The 16406-nt window shown below is 43.6% G+C and overlaps 1 protein-coding gene across 1 annotated transcript; it reads left to right on the top strand.

Moving 5' to 3' along the window:
* Positions 1 to 6483: 6483 nt before the first annotated feature.
* On the top strand, positions 6484 to 16017 carry LOC126000591 (arylsulfatase F-like). The gene is made up of 7 exons (XM_049767808.1): positions 6484 to 6550; positions 6679 to 7087; positions 8085 to 8221; positions 11207 to 11341; positions 12104 to 12266; positions 13994 to 14115; positions 15605 to 16017. The coding sequence occupies exons 1-7, from the start codon at positions 6484 to 6486 to the stop codon at positions 16015 to 16017; spliced, it is 1446 nt and encodes a 481-aa protein (XP_049623765.1).
* The last annotated feature ends 389 nt before the right edge of the window (positions 16018 to 16406 follow it).

Genomic DNA, 16406 nt, shown 5'->3' with positions numbered 1-16406 from the left:
CTTTCTTTCCTTTCTCTTTCTTTTTCTTCTCTTTTAATTTTTTCTTTTTCTCTCCTTCCTTCCTTCTTTTTCTTCTCTTTCTTTCCTTTCTTTCTATCTTCTTCCTTTCTCTCTTCCTTTCTTCTTTTTCTTTCCTTTCCTCTTCTTTCCTTCTTCTTCTTTTTCTTTCTTCTTTTCTTTCTTTCCTTCTTTCTTTCCTCCTTTCTTTCTTTTCTTTCTCTCTCTTCTTTTCTTTCTCTTTCTTTCTGTCTTCTTTCTTCCTTCCTTCTTTCCTTCTTTCTTTCTTCCTTTTTTCCTTCTTTCCTTCCTTCCTTCCTTTCTTTCTCCTTCCTTCCTTTTCCATCAGAACTGGACTCGGTTGCTGCCCTGGTATCCTCCTGTGAGAAATGCAAGACTGCATTAAAATAAATAAAAACACAGAAACATTTCATTCATTCGCTGGACTGTTTTTGTGTGTTGCGTCTTCCCTCTAGTGGCCAACATCTTCTAACTCTAAAAACAGCCGTTTTGGGTGAGCAGAATATCTCAAAGGGACGAATATCTCATAATAAAAATGGGGGGGCCGGAGCGATGGCGTCATTGTAGGGTGTCTGCCTTGCACGCAGCTGGCCCAGAACGGTCCCGGGTTCGATCCCTGGCGTCCCTAATGGTCCCCCAGGCCAGGAGCGATTTCTGGTGTAGCCCCCCCCCAAAAAAAATCCAAAATAAAATTTGGGTGTCAAAGATAATTCAAGAGACTGAGATCGCCTCGCACGCAGACATCTTGGGTTCTTCATTAGAAAGGATATTGACAAATATCGAGTTATTGATCCGGCTTAGCTAGCAATGGGACAGATATTGGGAAAGATAGACGCTATTGATACACAGATGGACGTCAGCCTACACAGATATAGATATTGATCTAGGCCTAGATATTGATCCGGACATTGATCAATGATGTAGACACATATAGGTTCCATTTGATAGAGATATTGATGTCAAATTGGAGAAATAGATACTTAGAAAGTTATTGATTTGGATATAGATATCAATTATGTAGACTTGTGGATGTTATTGATATAGGTATTGATCTAGACACGGGTCTAAATTATACAGATATATGGGGACGTGCCATTGTTATAGTTACAAGTTATCAATATAGAGTTATTGATCTAGGCTAAGCTTGCAATGGGAGTAGATATTGGTGGAGAGATAGGCGCTATTGATACGTAGATGGACATCAGCCTACTCAGACTTAGATATTGATCCAGGCTTAGATATTGATCCGGACATTGATCAATGATGTAGGACACATTGGTTCCATTTGTAATGGAGCTATTGGTGGCCAAATTGAAGAAATAGATACTTAGAAAGATAAAGTTATTGATTTGTAATATAGATATCGATTATGTAGACTTTGGATGTTATTGATATAGGTATTGATCTAGACACGGGTCTAAATTATACAGCTATATGGATGCCATTGTTTATAGTTACAAGTTATCAATATAGAGTTATTGATCTGGGCTTAGCTAGCAATGGGATAGATATTGGTGGAGAGATAGACGCTATTGATACGTAGATGGACGTCAGCCTACACAGATATAGATATTGATCCAGGCTTAGATATTGATCCGGACATTGATCAATGATGTAGACACAGTGGTTCAATTGATGGAGATATTGGTGCCAAATTGGAGAAATAGATACTTAGAAAAGATAAAGTTATTGATTTGTATATAGATATCATATGTAGACTTTGGATGTTATTGATATAGGTATTGATCTAGACACGGGTCTAAATTATACAGCTATATGGATGCCATTTGTTATAGTTACAAGTTATCATATAGAGTTATTGATCTGGGCTTAGCTAGCAATGGGATAGATATTGGTGGAGAGATAGACGCTATTGATACGTAGATGGACGTTCAGCCTACACAGATATAGATATTGATCCAGGCTTAGAATATTGATCCGGACATCGATCAATGATGTAGACACATATAGGTTCCATTTGATAGAGATATGGATGTCAAATTGGAGAAATAGATACTTAGAAAGATAAAGTTATTGACTTGGACATAGATATCAATTATGTAGACTTATGGATGTTATTGATAGAGGTTTTGACCTAGACATAGATATTGATAATCCAGACACATGGATGCTATTGCTACAGATATCAACACAGATATTGATCCACACATAGATGTCAACGAGGCAGCCTCTTATCTGCTATTGATAGAGATATCAACGCAGATATTGATCTAGATGTAGATATCAAAGACGCAACCTCTTATATAGTATTGATATAGAGATATCGACCCAGATATTGATCTAGACATAGGTATCAATGATGAAGCCTCCTGTGTTATTGATAGAGATATCGACCCAGATATTGATCTAGACATAGGTATCGATGATGCAGACACATAAACGCTCTCTCTCCCTCTACAGACATTAAGACACACAAATGCAGATATTGATGAAGCCACCGATGACTTCCCAGCCATATTCTCCAGCCTCCATGAATTAGAAATCATTTTATATATAAATAAATTCTACAAAATTTTGCCATACACGGAATAAAATCCTTGGCCAACAACCAATCTGTGCGACCCCCAAATTGTTTATATATCTATATCTATATCTATATCTATATTTTATTTCTGGGAGTTTGGCTTCATGTCCTGCCTCCCTTCTAACCTGGACCTCTTCCCAGGAGAAGCGGTTAATGATTGAATTGGCTTTTTTATGTCTCTGGATAAAAGTCAAAAGAAATCAAAGATAAAAATAATCTTCCTCGGGCACAGAGGTCCCTCCTTGCTGCTCTGGGCCAAAGGTACATACTCGGGATATCTTTCTTTCTTTCTTTCTTTCTTTCTTTCTTCTTCCTTTCTTTCTTTCTTTCTTTCTTTTCTTTCATGTCTCTTTCTTTCTTACTTTCTCTCTTTCTCTCTCTCTCATCTTTCTCTCTCTCTTTCTTTTCTTTCTCTGTCTTTTTTTCTTTTTTTCTCTTTCTCTCTCTCTTTTTCTCTCTCTCTTTCGTTCTCTCTTTTTTCTTTCTTTCTTCCTTCCTTCTTTCTTTCTTCTTTCCTTCCTTCCTTCCTTCTTTCTTTCTTTCTTTCTTTTTCTTCCTTCCTTCATTCTTTCCTTCCTTCCTTCCTCTTCCTTCCTTCTTTCTTTCTTCTTTTCTTTCTTTCGTTCTTTCTCTTTCTCTCTCTTTCTCTCTTTCTTTCTCTCTTTTTCTTTCTTTCTTCTTCCTCCTTCTTTCTTTCTTTCTTCTTTTCTTTCTTTCTTTCTTTCTTTCTTTCTTTCTCTTTCTTTCTTTCTTTCTTTCTCTCTTCTCTTTCTCTCTCTCTTTCTTTCTTTCTTTCTTTCTTTCTCTCTTCTCTTCTCTTCTTTCTTTCTCTTTCTTTCTTTCTTTTTTTCTTTCTTTCTTTCTTCTTTCTTTCTCTCCTTTCTTTCTCTTCTTTTCTTTCTTTCTTTCTTTCTTTCTTTTTTCTTTCTTCTTTCTTTCTTTCTTTCTTTCTTTCTTTCATTTTATTTGCTTTTCACACCCAATGACACTCAGAAATCGTTCCTGGCTCGGGGAACAGGGGGGAGCCTATGGATTGAACCCCGGTCTGTCCAAGGCTTAGGTCAGAGAGCTACCCTTCATCCGCATTTACAAGAGGGGTGTCCTGCGTGACGTCATCACCCCCTTAAAGGTGCAGGCGCTCTTTTCTATCCTCTCCCTACAGCTAGGATGCAAACTCTTGCCATGGGACCCCCGAAATTCAATGCCAGGCACCCCCATCTGGCCTCCTGGAGATCCTGATCCAGAGGTTGCGTCCTCTGGGCACCAGTGGGTGTGACCCCGAAAAAAAGACAATTCATTTCCTCATGGGACCGTTGCAAGAACCATTTCTGTCCCCCCCATCCCCAATTTTCCTCCTGCTTATCAGGTCGATTGTATTCCTTCCCTACGCTGCCAGGACGAGATAACAGTTTTGGGGTGAGGCTGGGAGAGGCCCTGGAAGTCGTGGCCAACTTTTGGGGGTGCTGGCAGACCAGAAAAGCCTCAGTGACCTGCAGAGGAAAAGCCCCAGCGCCTCAACTTCCCCTCCTGGCCTCCCCTGTCCCTCCTGGCACTGAGATTTGCATCTGCCAGGTGAGCTGGACCCAGAAATTCTTCTGGGCTTTCTTCTGTCTGTTTCTCATGTTGTTGTGGTGTCTGGGTTTCTTTTTTCTTTCTTTTTCTTCTTTCTTCCTTTTTTCTTCTTTTTTTCTCTTTTCTTCATTCTTTCTTTCTTTCTCTTTCTCCCTTCTTTCTCTCTTCCTTCCTTTCTTTCTTCTTTCCTTTCTTTCTTTCTCTTTCTTTTTTCTTTCTCTTTCTTCCTTCTTTCTTTCTCTCTTCCTTCCTTTCTTCTTTCTTTCTTTCTTTCTCTTTCTCTCTTTCTTTCTTCCTTTCTTTCATTCTTTCTTCTTTCATTCATTTATTCTTTCTCTTTTCTCTCTCTTTTCTTCCTTCTTTCTTTCTCTATTTCTTGCTTCTTTCTTCCTTCTTTCATTCTTCTTTCTTTTTCTCTTCCTTTCTTTCATTATTCTTTCTTCCTTCTTTCATTCTTCTTTCTTTTTTTCTTTCTTTCATTCACTCATTCATTCTTCCTTCTTTCATTTTTTTTTTCTTGTGTGTGTGTGATTTTTGGATCACACCCAGCAGTGCTCAGGGGTTATTTCTGGCTCCACGCTCAGAAATTCTCTGGCAGGCACGGGGAACCATAGGGAACGCCGGGATTCGAACCTATGACCTCCCGCATGAAAAACAAACGCCTTACCTCCATACTACCTCTCCAGCCCTCCTTTCATTCTTGTTTCTCTTTCCTCAGTTTCCCCAAATCTGCCCTCCTCTCTCTTTATTTTTCTAGACCCAGAAATTTCTTTGCTTTTTTTTTTTTTCATACCATTCAAAGAGCAAAGGCCAAAGGACAAGGGTTGCTTTATTTATTTCTTTTCAGGCCAATTTCTCTGTTGATAAGATTAGAAGTGGGTGGGACCAAGATGGCGGCCTTTGCTTTGTTTACCTTTTTTGCAATTTTATAAAATGAATATATATTGTTACCTATTGTGTCTTATAAAATAAATTTACTATGGGCCAATTTATATGTATATATATATATATATATATATATATATATATATATATATATATATATATATATATATATATTCAGAATATTTCCTTTCATGAATCTGACCAGTTTTCCCAACATCACCAGTGTGGCCCCAAAACCAATCAATCAATCAATCAATAAAAATAAAGAAACATTTATATATATATATTTATTTTTTTTTAATTTATGGATCTTTTATTTCTCATCACCGGTGCTGGGAAGAGGACGCTGAGTGTTCCGGGACCCCAAAAATGCAGGCCAAGTAAGTGGGGTTCCTGCCAATATTTGGGAGGGACATAGAAATATTTCTCAGGGGGGTACATATGGATCTAAATAACTTTATAATTTTTTTCCTTTGGAATTTTTTTTCGGGTACGCCCTCGAATCTGGGGCACCCACATTTGTGTGCGATGTTTTGGGGGGTCCAGGCTTATACGTGCGAAGTTTTGTATTTTGGGGGTTCATAAGCCTTCGAGGCAGACACCCCATGAGAAATTCAGCTCCCAGAAAACCCTCCATCTTCTTCTGTTGCCCTAAATCCAACCCCCCCTCCCCCTGGTAGTAATTTTGGGGGTTTATTCACCCCAAGATGCTCTCCCTGCAGAAATATATCCAGGGGGGACTCCCAATCCTTGCCTGCCAGGGGGACCCCAAGTGTGTAGGGTGGGACATAAGAAGGACAGAGGTAGCGGAACTCTTACAGCAAACGCTTTTTTCTCTGTTTCTCAGGATTCGTTGCGCCCTGGCCTGGATATTTTTTGGGGGGTTCACCGCCCAGACCTGCACAGGGCTGGGCCCCCCCAAACCCAACATCCTCCTGATGCTCGTGGACGACCTCAGGCATCGGGGATTTGGGGTGTTTCGGGAACGACACCCTCAGGTAAGACCTCAGCCTGTTCTGCTTCCTAGAACCAAGTGGAAACTATTTTCATTTTTGCCGCCATCTTGGTTGTCTCAGGCGCCATCTTGGTGGTCTCAGGCGCCATCTTGGTGGTCTCAGGCGCCATCTTGGTGGTCTCAGGCGCCATCTTGGTTGTCTCAGGGACGAATGAAACTCGCATGAGGAACATTTTTTTCCTTTTCCTTTCCTTCCCTTTTTCTTTTCCTTTCCTTTCCTTCTCTTTCCTTCCCTTCCCTTCCATCTATCTATCTCACCACCCATCCATTTATCCACCCCTCCCTCCATCGATCCGTCTCCTTCTGTGTATTGATCCAGCCATCAATCCATCCATCTATCGTCCTCCCACCCTCTCTCCATTCACCCCAAATCTCTCCCATCCATCCATCCACCCTGTATGTATCCATTCATTTTTTTTTGGGCGACTCAAAACTGGATCCCAACCTCATGTCAAGAGATGGAGTTGACTTCCAAAAAGCAATATGGCGCCAGGCTTTGCGTGTGTTGGCTTTGCGTGTGTGTGTTGGCTTTGCGTGTGCGTGTGTTGACTTTGCGTGTGCGTGTTGACTTTGCGTATGCGTGTTCCATGTTTTTTTTTTTTTGTGTGTGTGTGTCCCAATGTTTGTGTATTTGTGTGTCCAGGAAAATGGCACCTGGGCTTGAATTGCCATGGGAGAGACGATCACTGCCACCATCCCTCTCACTACGGGTTCGAATCCTTCTACGGCATGCCGTACACTTTAGTCGACACTTGTTGGCCCAACCCTACAAGAGACACCCAACTGGCCCTCTTTGTTCAGCACCTCATCGCCTTGACGGTGCTGTCTTTCGTCTTGGGCAAAGTCCTGCGCGTCGTCTCCACCTCCTGGTTCTTCCTCCTCTACCTGGGGGCCCTCCTCTTCCTCCTGAGCTACTTCTGGTCTTCCAGCCACACGTCTTCGCTCTACTGGGACTGCGTCCTCATGAGGGGCCATGACATCACGGAACAGCCAATGAAGGCGGAGCGAGCTGCGTCCATTATGATCGAGGAGGCGACGTCCTTCCTGGAAAGGTCGTTCTTTCTGTTCTTGGGTGCTGACTCCTGGCTCTGCTCAAGAGAGACACACAGAGAGACAGAGACAGAGAGAGACGTCTTTTTGAATCATTAAAATAACTGAACGATTTTGGAAAGAAATTTGGAAAGAATTTCTTGCCTTATGAATTTCAGTGTTTCCTTCTTTTTCTTTCTTTTCTTGCTTCTTTTTTCCTTTCCTTCTTTCTTTCCTCTTTTCTTTTCTTTCTTTTTCTCTTTCTCTCCCCCTTTATTTGTTTATTCATTCTTTTTTCTCCTCTATTTTTCTTCCTTTCTTTTTCTTTCTCTCTACTTCTTTCTTCGTTCTTCCTTTCTCCTCTTTTCTTTCTTTCTTCTTCATCTCTTTCTTTTTCTTTCTTTTCTTTCTTACTTTCTTTTTTCTTTTGTTCTTTACTTTCTTTTTTCTTTCTCGATTTCTTTCTTTTTCCTTCCTTTCTTTCTCCTTCTTTCTTTTTCTTTCTTTTTCTTTCTTCTTTTCTTTCTTTCTTTTTCTCTTTCTTTCTTTCTCTTTCTTTCTTCTTCCTTCCTTCCTTTCTTTTTTTCTTTTCTTACTTTCTTTTTCTTTCTTTTGTTCTTTTCTTTTTCTTTCTTTCTTTATTTCTTCTTTTTCTTTTTCCTTCATTTCTTTCTCCTTTTCTTTCTTTCTTCTTTTCTTTCTTTCTTTTTCATTCTTCTTTCTTCCTTCCTTCCTTCCTTTCTTCCTTCCTTTCTTCCTTCCTTCCTTCCTTTCTTTCTTTCTTTCTTTCTTTCTTTCTTTCTTTCTCTCTCTCTTCCTTTCTTCCTACCTTCTTTCCTTCCTTCCTTCCTTCCTTTCCAAGCCAGGATTTCATCCATATCTAAGTCTTTCCCCCTCCCCTTCCGTTTCCGACCTGTCTGTCCCAGACAGAGGAGGGTTTGAAGTCGTCATGCTAGGACCTGGGCGCGGAGCTCCTCGGACCCAGGCCAGCTAAACAAGACCCACGCATTGTATTCGCAGAAACCAAGAAGGACCTTTCCTCCTCCTCTTCTCCTTCCTGCACGTACACACGCCTTTGCCTACCTCCGACGCCTTCATCGGCACCAGCAGACACGGTCTTTATGGAGACAACGTCCAGGAAATGGACTTTATGGTGGGTAAGTGCAGTGGTTAGACAGACAGACAGACGGACGGACGGATGGACGGACGGACAGACGGACAGACAGACAGACGGACGGACAGACAGACGGACAGATGAATGGATGGACAGACAGACAGACTGACAGATGGATGGATGGACAAACAGACAGACGGACGGACAGACAGACAGACGGACAGATGGATGGATGGACAGACAGACAGACGGATGGACGGACAGACAGACGGACAGACGGACAGACAGACAGACAGACGGACAGACGGACAGACAAACAGACAGACAGACAGACGGACAGGCGGACAGGCGGACAGGTGGACAGGCGGACGGACAGACGGACAGACGAACAGACAGACAGGCAGGCAGATGGACAGACGGACGGACGGACAGACGGACAGATGGACAGATGGACAGACAGACGGACGGACGGACGGACGGACGGACGGACAGACGGATGGATGGACGGACAGACAGACAGACAGACAGACAGACAGACCAGGACTTTGCTCCTAGGTCCATAAAATTTTAGGATTGACTTGTCCACGGTACTGAGGTCATTGCGCCATTTTCTGCTTTATAGCTGGAATTTTTGGTAATGCTGAGACCGGTTGACAACAAAGAAAGAGCTTTCTTGGGGTACATGGCGAGACCGGGGTTCGAACTCCCGACTGAGAAGTTTCAGGGTCATGGAGCCAAGGCCCCCTTCTTCCATACTACTTTGCTTACTGCCCAAATAGCTTTTCTTTTCTGCCTTCGTTTCTTGCCTTTCCTTTCTCCGTCTTCTTTTCTCTTCTCTCGCTCTCCCGTCTCCTTTCCTTTCCCCTTTCCTTTCCTTTCCTTTTTTCTTTCCTTTCCTTTATTTTTCTTTCTTTTCCTTTTACCTTTCCTTTCTTTCTCTTTCCTTTCCTTCTTTCTTTCCTTTCCTCTCCTTTCCTTTTCCTTTTCCTTTCTTTCCTTCCCTTCCCTTTCCTCCTCTTCCCCTTCCTTCCCTTCCCCTTTCTTATACCTTTCCTTTTTTTCCTTTTCTTTTCTTTCTTCTCCTTTCCTCTCCTTTTACCTTCCTTTTCTTTTTCTTTCCTTTCCTTTTCCTTTCCTTTTTCTTTTATTTTCCTTCCGTTCCCTTTCCTTTCCTTCCCTTCCATTTTTCCCTTCCCTTTCTTTCCTTTTCTTTCCTTTTTTCTTCCCTTCCTTTCTTTCCTTTCTTTTCCTTCCCTTCCCTTCCCTTTTACCTTTTTTCTCTCCTTCCTTTCCTTTCTTTCCTTTCCTTCCCTTCTTTCCTTTTCTTCCCTTTCTTCCTTCTTTCCTTTTCTTCCCTTTCTTTTCCTTCCCTTCCCTTTCCTTTCCTTCCCTTTATCTTTTCCTTTCCTTTCCTTTCCTTCCCTTTTACCTTTCCTTTCTCTTTCCTTTTCTTTCCTCTCCTTTCCTTTTACCTTTCCTTTTCTTTTTCTTTTCCTTTCCTTTCCTTTCCTTTCCTTCTCTTCCCTTCCCTTCCTTTTCTTTCCTTTCTTTTCCTTTTCTTTCCTTCCTTTTCCTTTCCTTTCCTTCCTTTTCCTTTCCTTTCCTTTTCTTCCTTTTCCTTTCCTTTCCTTTTCTTCCTTTTCCTTTCCTTTCCTTCCCTTTCCTTCCCTTCCCTTCCTTTCCTTTCCTTTCCTTCCCTTTCCTTCCCTTCCATTTCCTTCCCTTCCCTTCCCTTTCTTTTCTTCCCTTCCCTTCCCTTCCCTTCCTTTCCTTTCCTTTCCTTTCCTTCCCTTCCCTTCCCTTTTCTTTTCCCCTTCCTTCCCTTCCCTTTTCTTTTACCTTTCCTTTCTCTTTTCTTTCCTTTCCTTTCCCTTCCATTTTCCTCTCCTTTCCTTTTACCTTTCCTTTCCTTCCCTTTTCTTTTTCTTTTCCTTTCCTTTCCTTCTCTTCCCTTCCCTTCCTTTTCTTTCCTTTCTTTTCTTTTCCTTTTCTTTCCTTCCTTTTCCTTTCCTTCCTTTTCCTTTCCTTTCCTTTTCTTCCTTTTCCTTTCCTTTCCTTTTCTTCCTTTTCCTTTCCTTTCCTTCCCTTTCCTTCCCTTCCCTTCCTTTCCTTTCCTTTCCTTCCCTTTCCTTCCCTTCCTTTTCTTTCCTTTCCTTCCCTTTCCTTCCCTTCCATTTCCTTCCCTTCCCTTCCCTTTTCTTTTCTTCCCTTCCCTTCCCTTCCCTTCCTTTCCTTTCCTTTCCTTCCCTTCCCTTCCCTTTTCTTTTCCCCTTCCTTCCCTTCCCTTTTCTTTTACCTTTCCTTTCTCTTTTCTTTCCTTTCCTTTCCCTTCCATTTTCCTCTCCTTTCCTTTTACCTTTCCTTTCCTTCCCTTTTCTTTTTCTTTTCCTTTCCTTTCCTTCTCTTCCCTTCCCTTCCTTTTCTTTCCTTTCTTTTCTTTTCCTTTTCTTTCCTTCCTTTTCCTTTCCTTCCTTTTCCTTTCCTTTCCTTTTCTTCCTTTTCCTTTCCTTTCCTTTTCTTCCTTTTCCTTTCCTTTCCTTCCCTTTCCTTCCCTTCCCTTCCTTTCCTTTCCTTTCCTTCCCTTTCCTTCCCTTCCTTTTCTTTCCTTTCCTTCCCTTTCCTTCCCTTCCATTTCCTTTCCTTCCCTTCCCTTTCTTTTCTTCCCTTCCCTTCCTTTCCTTTCCTTTCCTTTCCCTTCCTTTCCTTCCCTTTCCTTTCCTTTCCTTTCCTTCCCTTCCCTTTCTTTTCTTCCCTTCCCTTCCCTTCCCTTCCTTTCCTTTCCTTTCCTTTCCTTTTCCTTTCCTTTCCTTTCCTTTCCTTTCCTTGCCTTGCCTTGCCTTGCCTTCCCTTCCCTTCTCTTTTCTTTTCCCCTTTCTTCCCTTCCCTTTTCTTGTACCTTTCCTTTCTCTTTTCTTTCCTTTCCTTTCCCTTCCATTTTTCTTTCCTTCTTTTCTTTTCTTCCCTTCCCTTTCTCTTTCCTTTCCTTTCCCTTCCCTTTCTTTCACTTCCCTTTCCTCTTGTATTCCAGGCCAGCTGCTGAATGCCCTGGACCGCCTTTCCCTCACCAACAAAACCCTCGTCTACTTCGCGTCCGATCATGGAGGACACCAGGAAGCTCGAAGGGGCCACGCCCAGCATGGGGGGTGGAATGGAGTCTTCAAAGGTAAGAAGAAGAGGAAGAAGAAGAAGACATGTTCGCCGAAAATTTAATGTACGTTGTGTGTGTGTTTTGGTGTGATAAGAGATAATCAGGAGGGAACCTTCCCTAAAAGTACTAAAGGCAAGAAAACTCCATGAAGACGCTGAGGGGGGGTCCCAGTCTTGACCTTCAATGTTTTGGGGTTCGCCCACAGGTGAGAAAGCCATCCGTGGCTGGGAAGGGGGGCCCAGTCTTGTCTCCCCCAGGACCCTAAAACTTTTGGGGTTCGCGCACAGCTGGAAAAGCCTTAAGTGGCTGGGAAGGGGGGCCCAGTCTTGGCCCCCCCAGGACGCTAAATATTTTGGGGTTCGCCCACAGGTAGAAAAGCCTCAGTGGCTGAAAAGGGGGGCCCAGTCTTGGCCCCCCAGGACCCTAAAAGTTTTGGGGTTCACCCACAGGTGAAAAAACCATCCGCGGCTGGGAAGGGGGGCCCAGTCTTGGCCCCCCAGGACCCTAAAAGTTTTGGGGTTCGCCCACAAGTAGAAAATTCATCAGTGGCTGGGAAGGGGGTCCCAGTCTTGGCCCCCCAGGACCCTAAAAGTTTTGGGGTTTGCCCACAAGTAGAAAATTCATCAGTGGCTGGGAAGGGGGGTCCCAGTCTTGGCCCCCCAGGACCCTAAATGTTTCGGGGTTTGCCCACAGGTAGAAAAGCCATCCGTGGCTGGGAAGGGGGGTCCCAGTCTTGGCCCCCCCCAGGACCCTAAAAGTTTTGGGGTTCGCGCACAGGTGGGAAAGCCATCAGCGGCTGGGAAGGAGGGATCCGAGTTCCGGGCATCGTGCGCTGGCCTGGGCAGCTGCCCCCCGAAACCGTGGTGGACGAGCCCACCAGCCTGATGGACATTCTCCCGACACTGGCCATCCTGGCGGGGGGTACATTGCCACAGGACAGGTAAGAAGGGGTTCTGCCCCCCCCGAGAAGTTTTGGAGTCCTAGACTCGCCCTCTGAACCCCAAGGAAGGTTGCCGTTAAACTCATTTTATTTGATTTATTTTTTTCGATGAAGAGACATTATTTGGGGGGGTTTGGGTCCCACCTGGTAAGGGGGCGCTGTGGGTGGTGTTTTGGGGTGTCCTTGAAGTATTGGGGGGTCACACTGCGGTTGGAAATCTAGTTTTTCTTTTTCTTCCTTCTTTACTTTTATCTTTTCTTATTCCCTTCCTTCCTCCTTCCTTCCTTTTTTCTTCCTTCCTTCTTTCTTTCCTTCTCTTCTTCCTTCCTTCCTTTTCCCTTCCTTCTTTCCTTCTTTTCTTTCTTTCTTTTCCCTTCCTTCTTTCCTCCCTTCCTTTCCTCAATTCCTCCTTTCTTCTTTTCCTCCTTTCCTTATTCCTTCTTCCCTCATCTCTTTTTTTCTTTTTTCATTTTTCTCTGTCCTTTCATTCATTCCTACTTACCTTCTTCAATCCATCCATTCCTTTGTCTCTTTCTTTTTCTCTTCTTTTTTTCTCTTTCTTTTTTCCTTCCTCTCTTTCTCTTACTTTTTCTTTCTTTCTTTATCTCTTCTTTCTTTCTTTTTTCTTCTTTCTTCCTTCCTTTCTTCTTTCTTCCTTCCTTTCTTCTTTCTTCCTTCCTTTCTTCTTTCTTTTCTATTCAGCAGCTGAGTTCTTTCTCTCCTTTTCTTTATCTTTTTCCTTTTCTCTTTCTTTCTCTTTCTTTTTTCCTTCCTCTCTTTCTTTCTTTCTCTTACTTTTTCTTTCTCTTTCTTCTTTCTTTCTTCTTTTTTTCTTCCTTTCTTCTTTCTTTTTTATTCATCAGGTGAGTTCTTTCTCTCCTTTTCCTTCTTTATCTTTTTCTTCTTTCTTCTTCCTCTTTCTTCTTTCTTTTTCTATTTCTTTTTCTTTCTTTCTCTTTCTTTCATCTTTCATCCTCTCATTCTTTCTTTTTCTTTCTTTCTTTCTCTTTCTGTCTTCTTTTCTTTTTCTTTCTTTCTTTCTATTTGACATGTGAGCTTTCTTTTTCTCCTTTTTCTTCTTTCTTCTTCCTTTCTTTTTATTTTTCTCTTTCTTTCTCTTTCTTCTTTTGTTCCTTTCATCTTTCATCCTCTCATTCTTTCCCTCTTTTCCTTTTCTTCCTTTGCTCTTTCATTTGCACTATTTTATCATTGTTTACTTTTGGGGGGCAGGAATTCCTCCTGGGTCTGTGTTCAGAAATCACTCTCGGAAGGCTTGAGTCGTCCGGGACCCCCCTGGGACCCCACAAATCAAACTTGAGCTGCCTACAATCGAGGCAAACGCCCTGCCCACTATGCCATCCCTCCGGCCCTGTGTCTCTATCTTCAGACCTCATGGAAACGAGGTTGAATTCTTTGGTGTTTAGGAGGGAGGGATGGAGAAAGGAAGCAAAGATGTGGGGGGCTCAGAGTGGGGCCCCCCAGAAACGCTCCATCACGCCTTGCGAGGAGCATCGTCACCCCAAAAAAATCCCAGGCGCCATTTGCACCCGATAGACCTCGAGTTGGACACCTAGCCGCCCGCATACGCCTTCTGCCCTTTCCTCCGCCAGATCTAATCAGAGAGAGAGGAGTTTATTGGGGTAACTCTGGGTCAAGAAATTATGCATATTTTGGGGGGCTTTTCTATTCCCTCACCCCCCTGTATCCATAAACCGGTGTCACTGCAGACAGATCGATGGCCACGACCTCATGCCCTTGCTCCGTGGCGAGCAAATGGTGTCAGAACACGAATCCTTGTTCCATTATTGCGAGAGAGACATCCACGCCGTCCGCTGGCGCCCCAGAAACGGTGAGTGGCCCCCCGCTTTCCTGAGGCGCCTTCCCCCCCCCCCAGGAGAGCATCTTGCTGGCTCCCTCCCTCTTCCTCTCTTGCCCGCGGAAATCTGGTAGTTTCTAGAATGGCTGCTGAGAAGTCCCTTCTTTTCTTCTTTCTTTCTTTCTTTCTTTCTTTCTTTCTTTCTTTCTTTCTTTCTTTCTTTCTTTCTTTCTTTCTTTCTTTCTTTCTTTCTTTCTTCTTCTTCTTCTCCTCCTCCTCATTTTCTTTTTCTTCTCCTCCTCCTTCTTTTCTTCTTCTTTTCTTCTTCTTCTCCTCCTCCTTTTCTTCTTCTCCTCCTTCTTTTCTTCTTCTTCTCCTTTTCTTCTCCTTCTCCTTTTCTTCTCCTCCTTTTCTTCTTCTCCTCCTCCTTTTCTTCTTCTTCTGCTCCTCCTTCTTTTCATCTTCTCCTTTTCTTCTCCTCCTCCTCCTTTTCTTCTTCTCCTTCTTTTCTTCTCCTCTTCCTCCTCTTCTTCTTGTTCTTCTCCTCCTTTTCTTCTTCTCCTCCTCCTTTTCTTCTTCTGCTCCTCCTTCTTTTCTTCTCCTTTTCTTCTTCTTCTTCTTCTTCTCATTTTCTTCTCCTTTCTTCTTCTTTTTCTTCTTCTCCTCCTTTTTTCTACTTCTTCTCCTCCTCCCTTTTTCTTCTTCTTCTCCTCCTCCCTTTTCTTCTTCTTCTCCTCCTTCTTTTCTTCTTCTCCTCCTCCTCCTTTTCTCTTTCTTCTCCTTCTCCTTCTCATTCTCCTTCTTCTTCATCTTCTTCTTCTCCTCCCTTTTTCTTCTTCTTTTTCTTCTCCTCCTTCTTTTCTTCTTCTTCTTCCTTTTCTTCTCCTCCTCCTTTTCTTCTTCTCCTCCTCCTCCTCCTTTTCTCTTTCTTCTCCTTCTCCTTCTCCTTCTCCTTCTTCTTCTTCTTCTTCTTCTTCTCCTCCTCCTCCTCCTCCTCCTCTTCTTCTTCTTCTTCTTCTCCTCCTCCTCCTCCTCCTCCTCTTCTTCTTCTTCTTCTCCTCCTCCTCCTTTTCTCTTTCTTCTCCTTCTCCTTCTCCTTCTCCTTCTCCTCCTCCTCCTCCTCCTCCTCCTCCTCCTCCTCCTCCTTCTTCTTCTTCTTCTTCTTCTTCTTCTTCTTCTTCTTCTTCTTCTTCTTCTCCTTCTCCTCCTCCTCCTCCTCCTCCTCCATTTTCTCCTCCTCTGAGCCTTCCAGGCTAAATTTCTGAGACAAGAAGACCACGCGAGAGGCCAGGGATCAAACCAGGTCGAAGCAGCGGCACAGTCAGTAGGGCGTTTGTCAGATCCCAGGCATCCCATATGTTTCCCCCCGAGCCGGGAGCTATTTCTGAATGCGGAGCCAGGTGTAACCCTTGAGTGTCACCTGTGCTGTCCCCCAAAAGCAAAAAAAAAAAAAAAAAAACATAAAAAATAAAAGCCAATCTCAGTGCTCTCGTTCTGTCCTGAATCTGAGCATGCCCCGCAGGTTTGGCCCTCTGGAAAGTCCACTTCGTGACCCCCAATTTCGAGCCCCCCGGAGCGCAGGGCTGCTACGTGTCTCGCTTCTGTTCCTGTCTCCCGGGCCAAGTCACAGCCCACGACCCCCCTCTGCTCTTCGACCTCAGCCGGGACCCGTCCGAATCCAGGCCTTTGAGCCGGGACACTGAACCCCAATTTGATGAGGTGATTCGGAGGGTGTCCGAGGCCGTGAGGGAACACCGCGCTGCCCTCGTGTCCACCCCGGTTCAGCTGACGCACCGCAACAAGATTAACCCCAGGCTGAGGCCTTGCTGTGGCGTCTTCCCCTACTGTATGTGTGACCGAGAGGGCCTGGGGGATACCCAGTTGCACCCCCAGGGGACAGAAGGGGGACTCCGGGGGCATAGCATTCCAGCCTGAAGTCCCCCAAAATTCCCAATGTCGACAACAGAAGCGATACAAACAGGAGAGAGTGATGGAGTGACTCTGCCCTTGGTCTCTGGCCTGTCCCTTAGCTGCCCGGAGAATGCTACGTCTAAAGAGAAAAAGCTAGGAAAAATGTCAAGTCAACCTAAGAAGACATAGGAGGCCGGAGAATAGAGCCAGAGGTCATCAGTGGCTTCATCAATATCTGCATTTGTGTGTCTTAATGTCTGGAGAGAGAGAGCGTTTATGTGTCTGCATCTTTGATACCTATGTCTAGATCAATATCTGGGTTGATATCTCTATCAATAACACATGAGGCTTCATCGTTGATATCTATGACTAGATCAATATCTGCGTCGATATCTCTATATCAATACTATATA

This window comes from Suncus etruscus (genome assembly GCF_024139225.1).
Source record: "Suncus etruscus isolate mSunEtr1 chromosome X unlocalized genomic scaffold, mSunEtr1.pri.cur SUPER_X_unloc_2, whole genome shotgun sequence".
Taxonomy (NCBI): domain Eukaryota; kingdom Metazoa; phylum Chordata; class Mammalia; order Eulipotyphla; family Soricidae; genus Suncus; species Suncus etruscus.
Note: the sequence above shows the minus strand (reverse complement) of the source record. Positions and strands in the feature narration are given on the sequence as shown.

Bases quoted from the DNA above. Each gene is read 5' to 3' on its own strand.
- LOC126000591 (XM_049767808.1), top strand. From the start codon at position 6,484: ATGTCAAGAGATGGAGTTGACTTCCAAAAAGCAATATGGCGCCAGGCT. The intron at 7,088-8,084 runs GTCGTTCTTTCT...TTGTATTCGCAG, and splicing joins GCGACGTCCTTCCTGGAAAG to AAACCAAGAAGGACCTTTCC. The intron at 11,342-12,103 runs GTAAGAAGAAGA...GTTCGCGCACAG, and splicing joins GTGGAATGGAGTCTTCAAAG to GTGGGAAAGCCATCAGCGGC.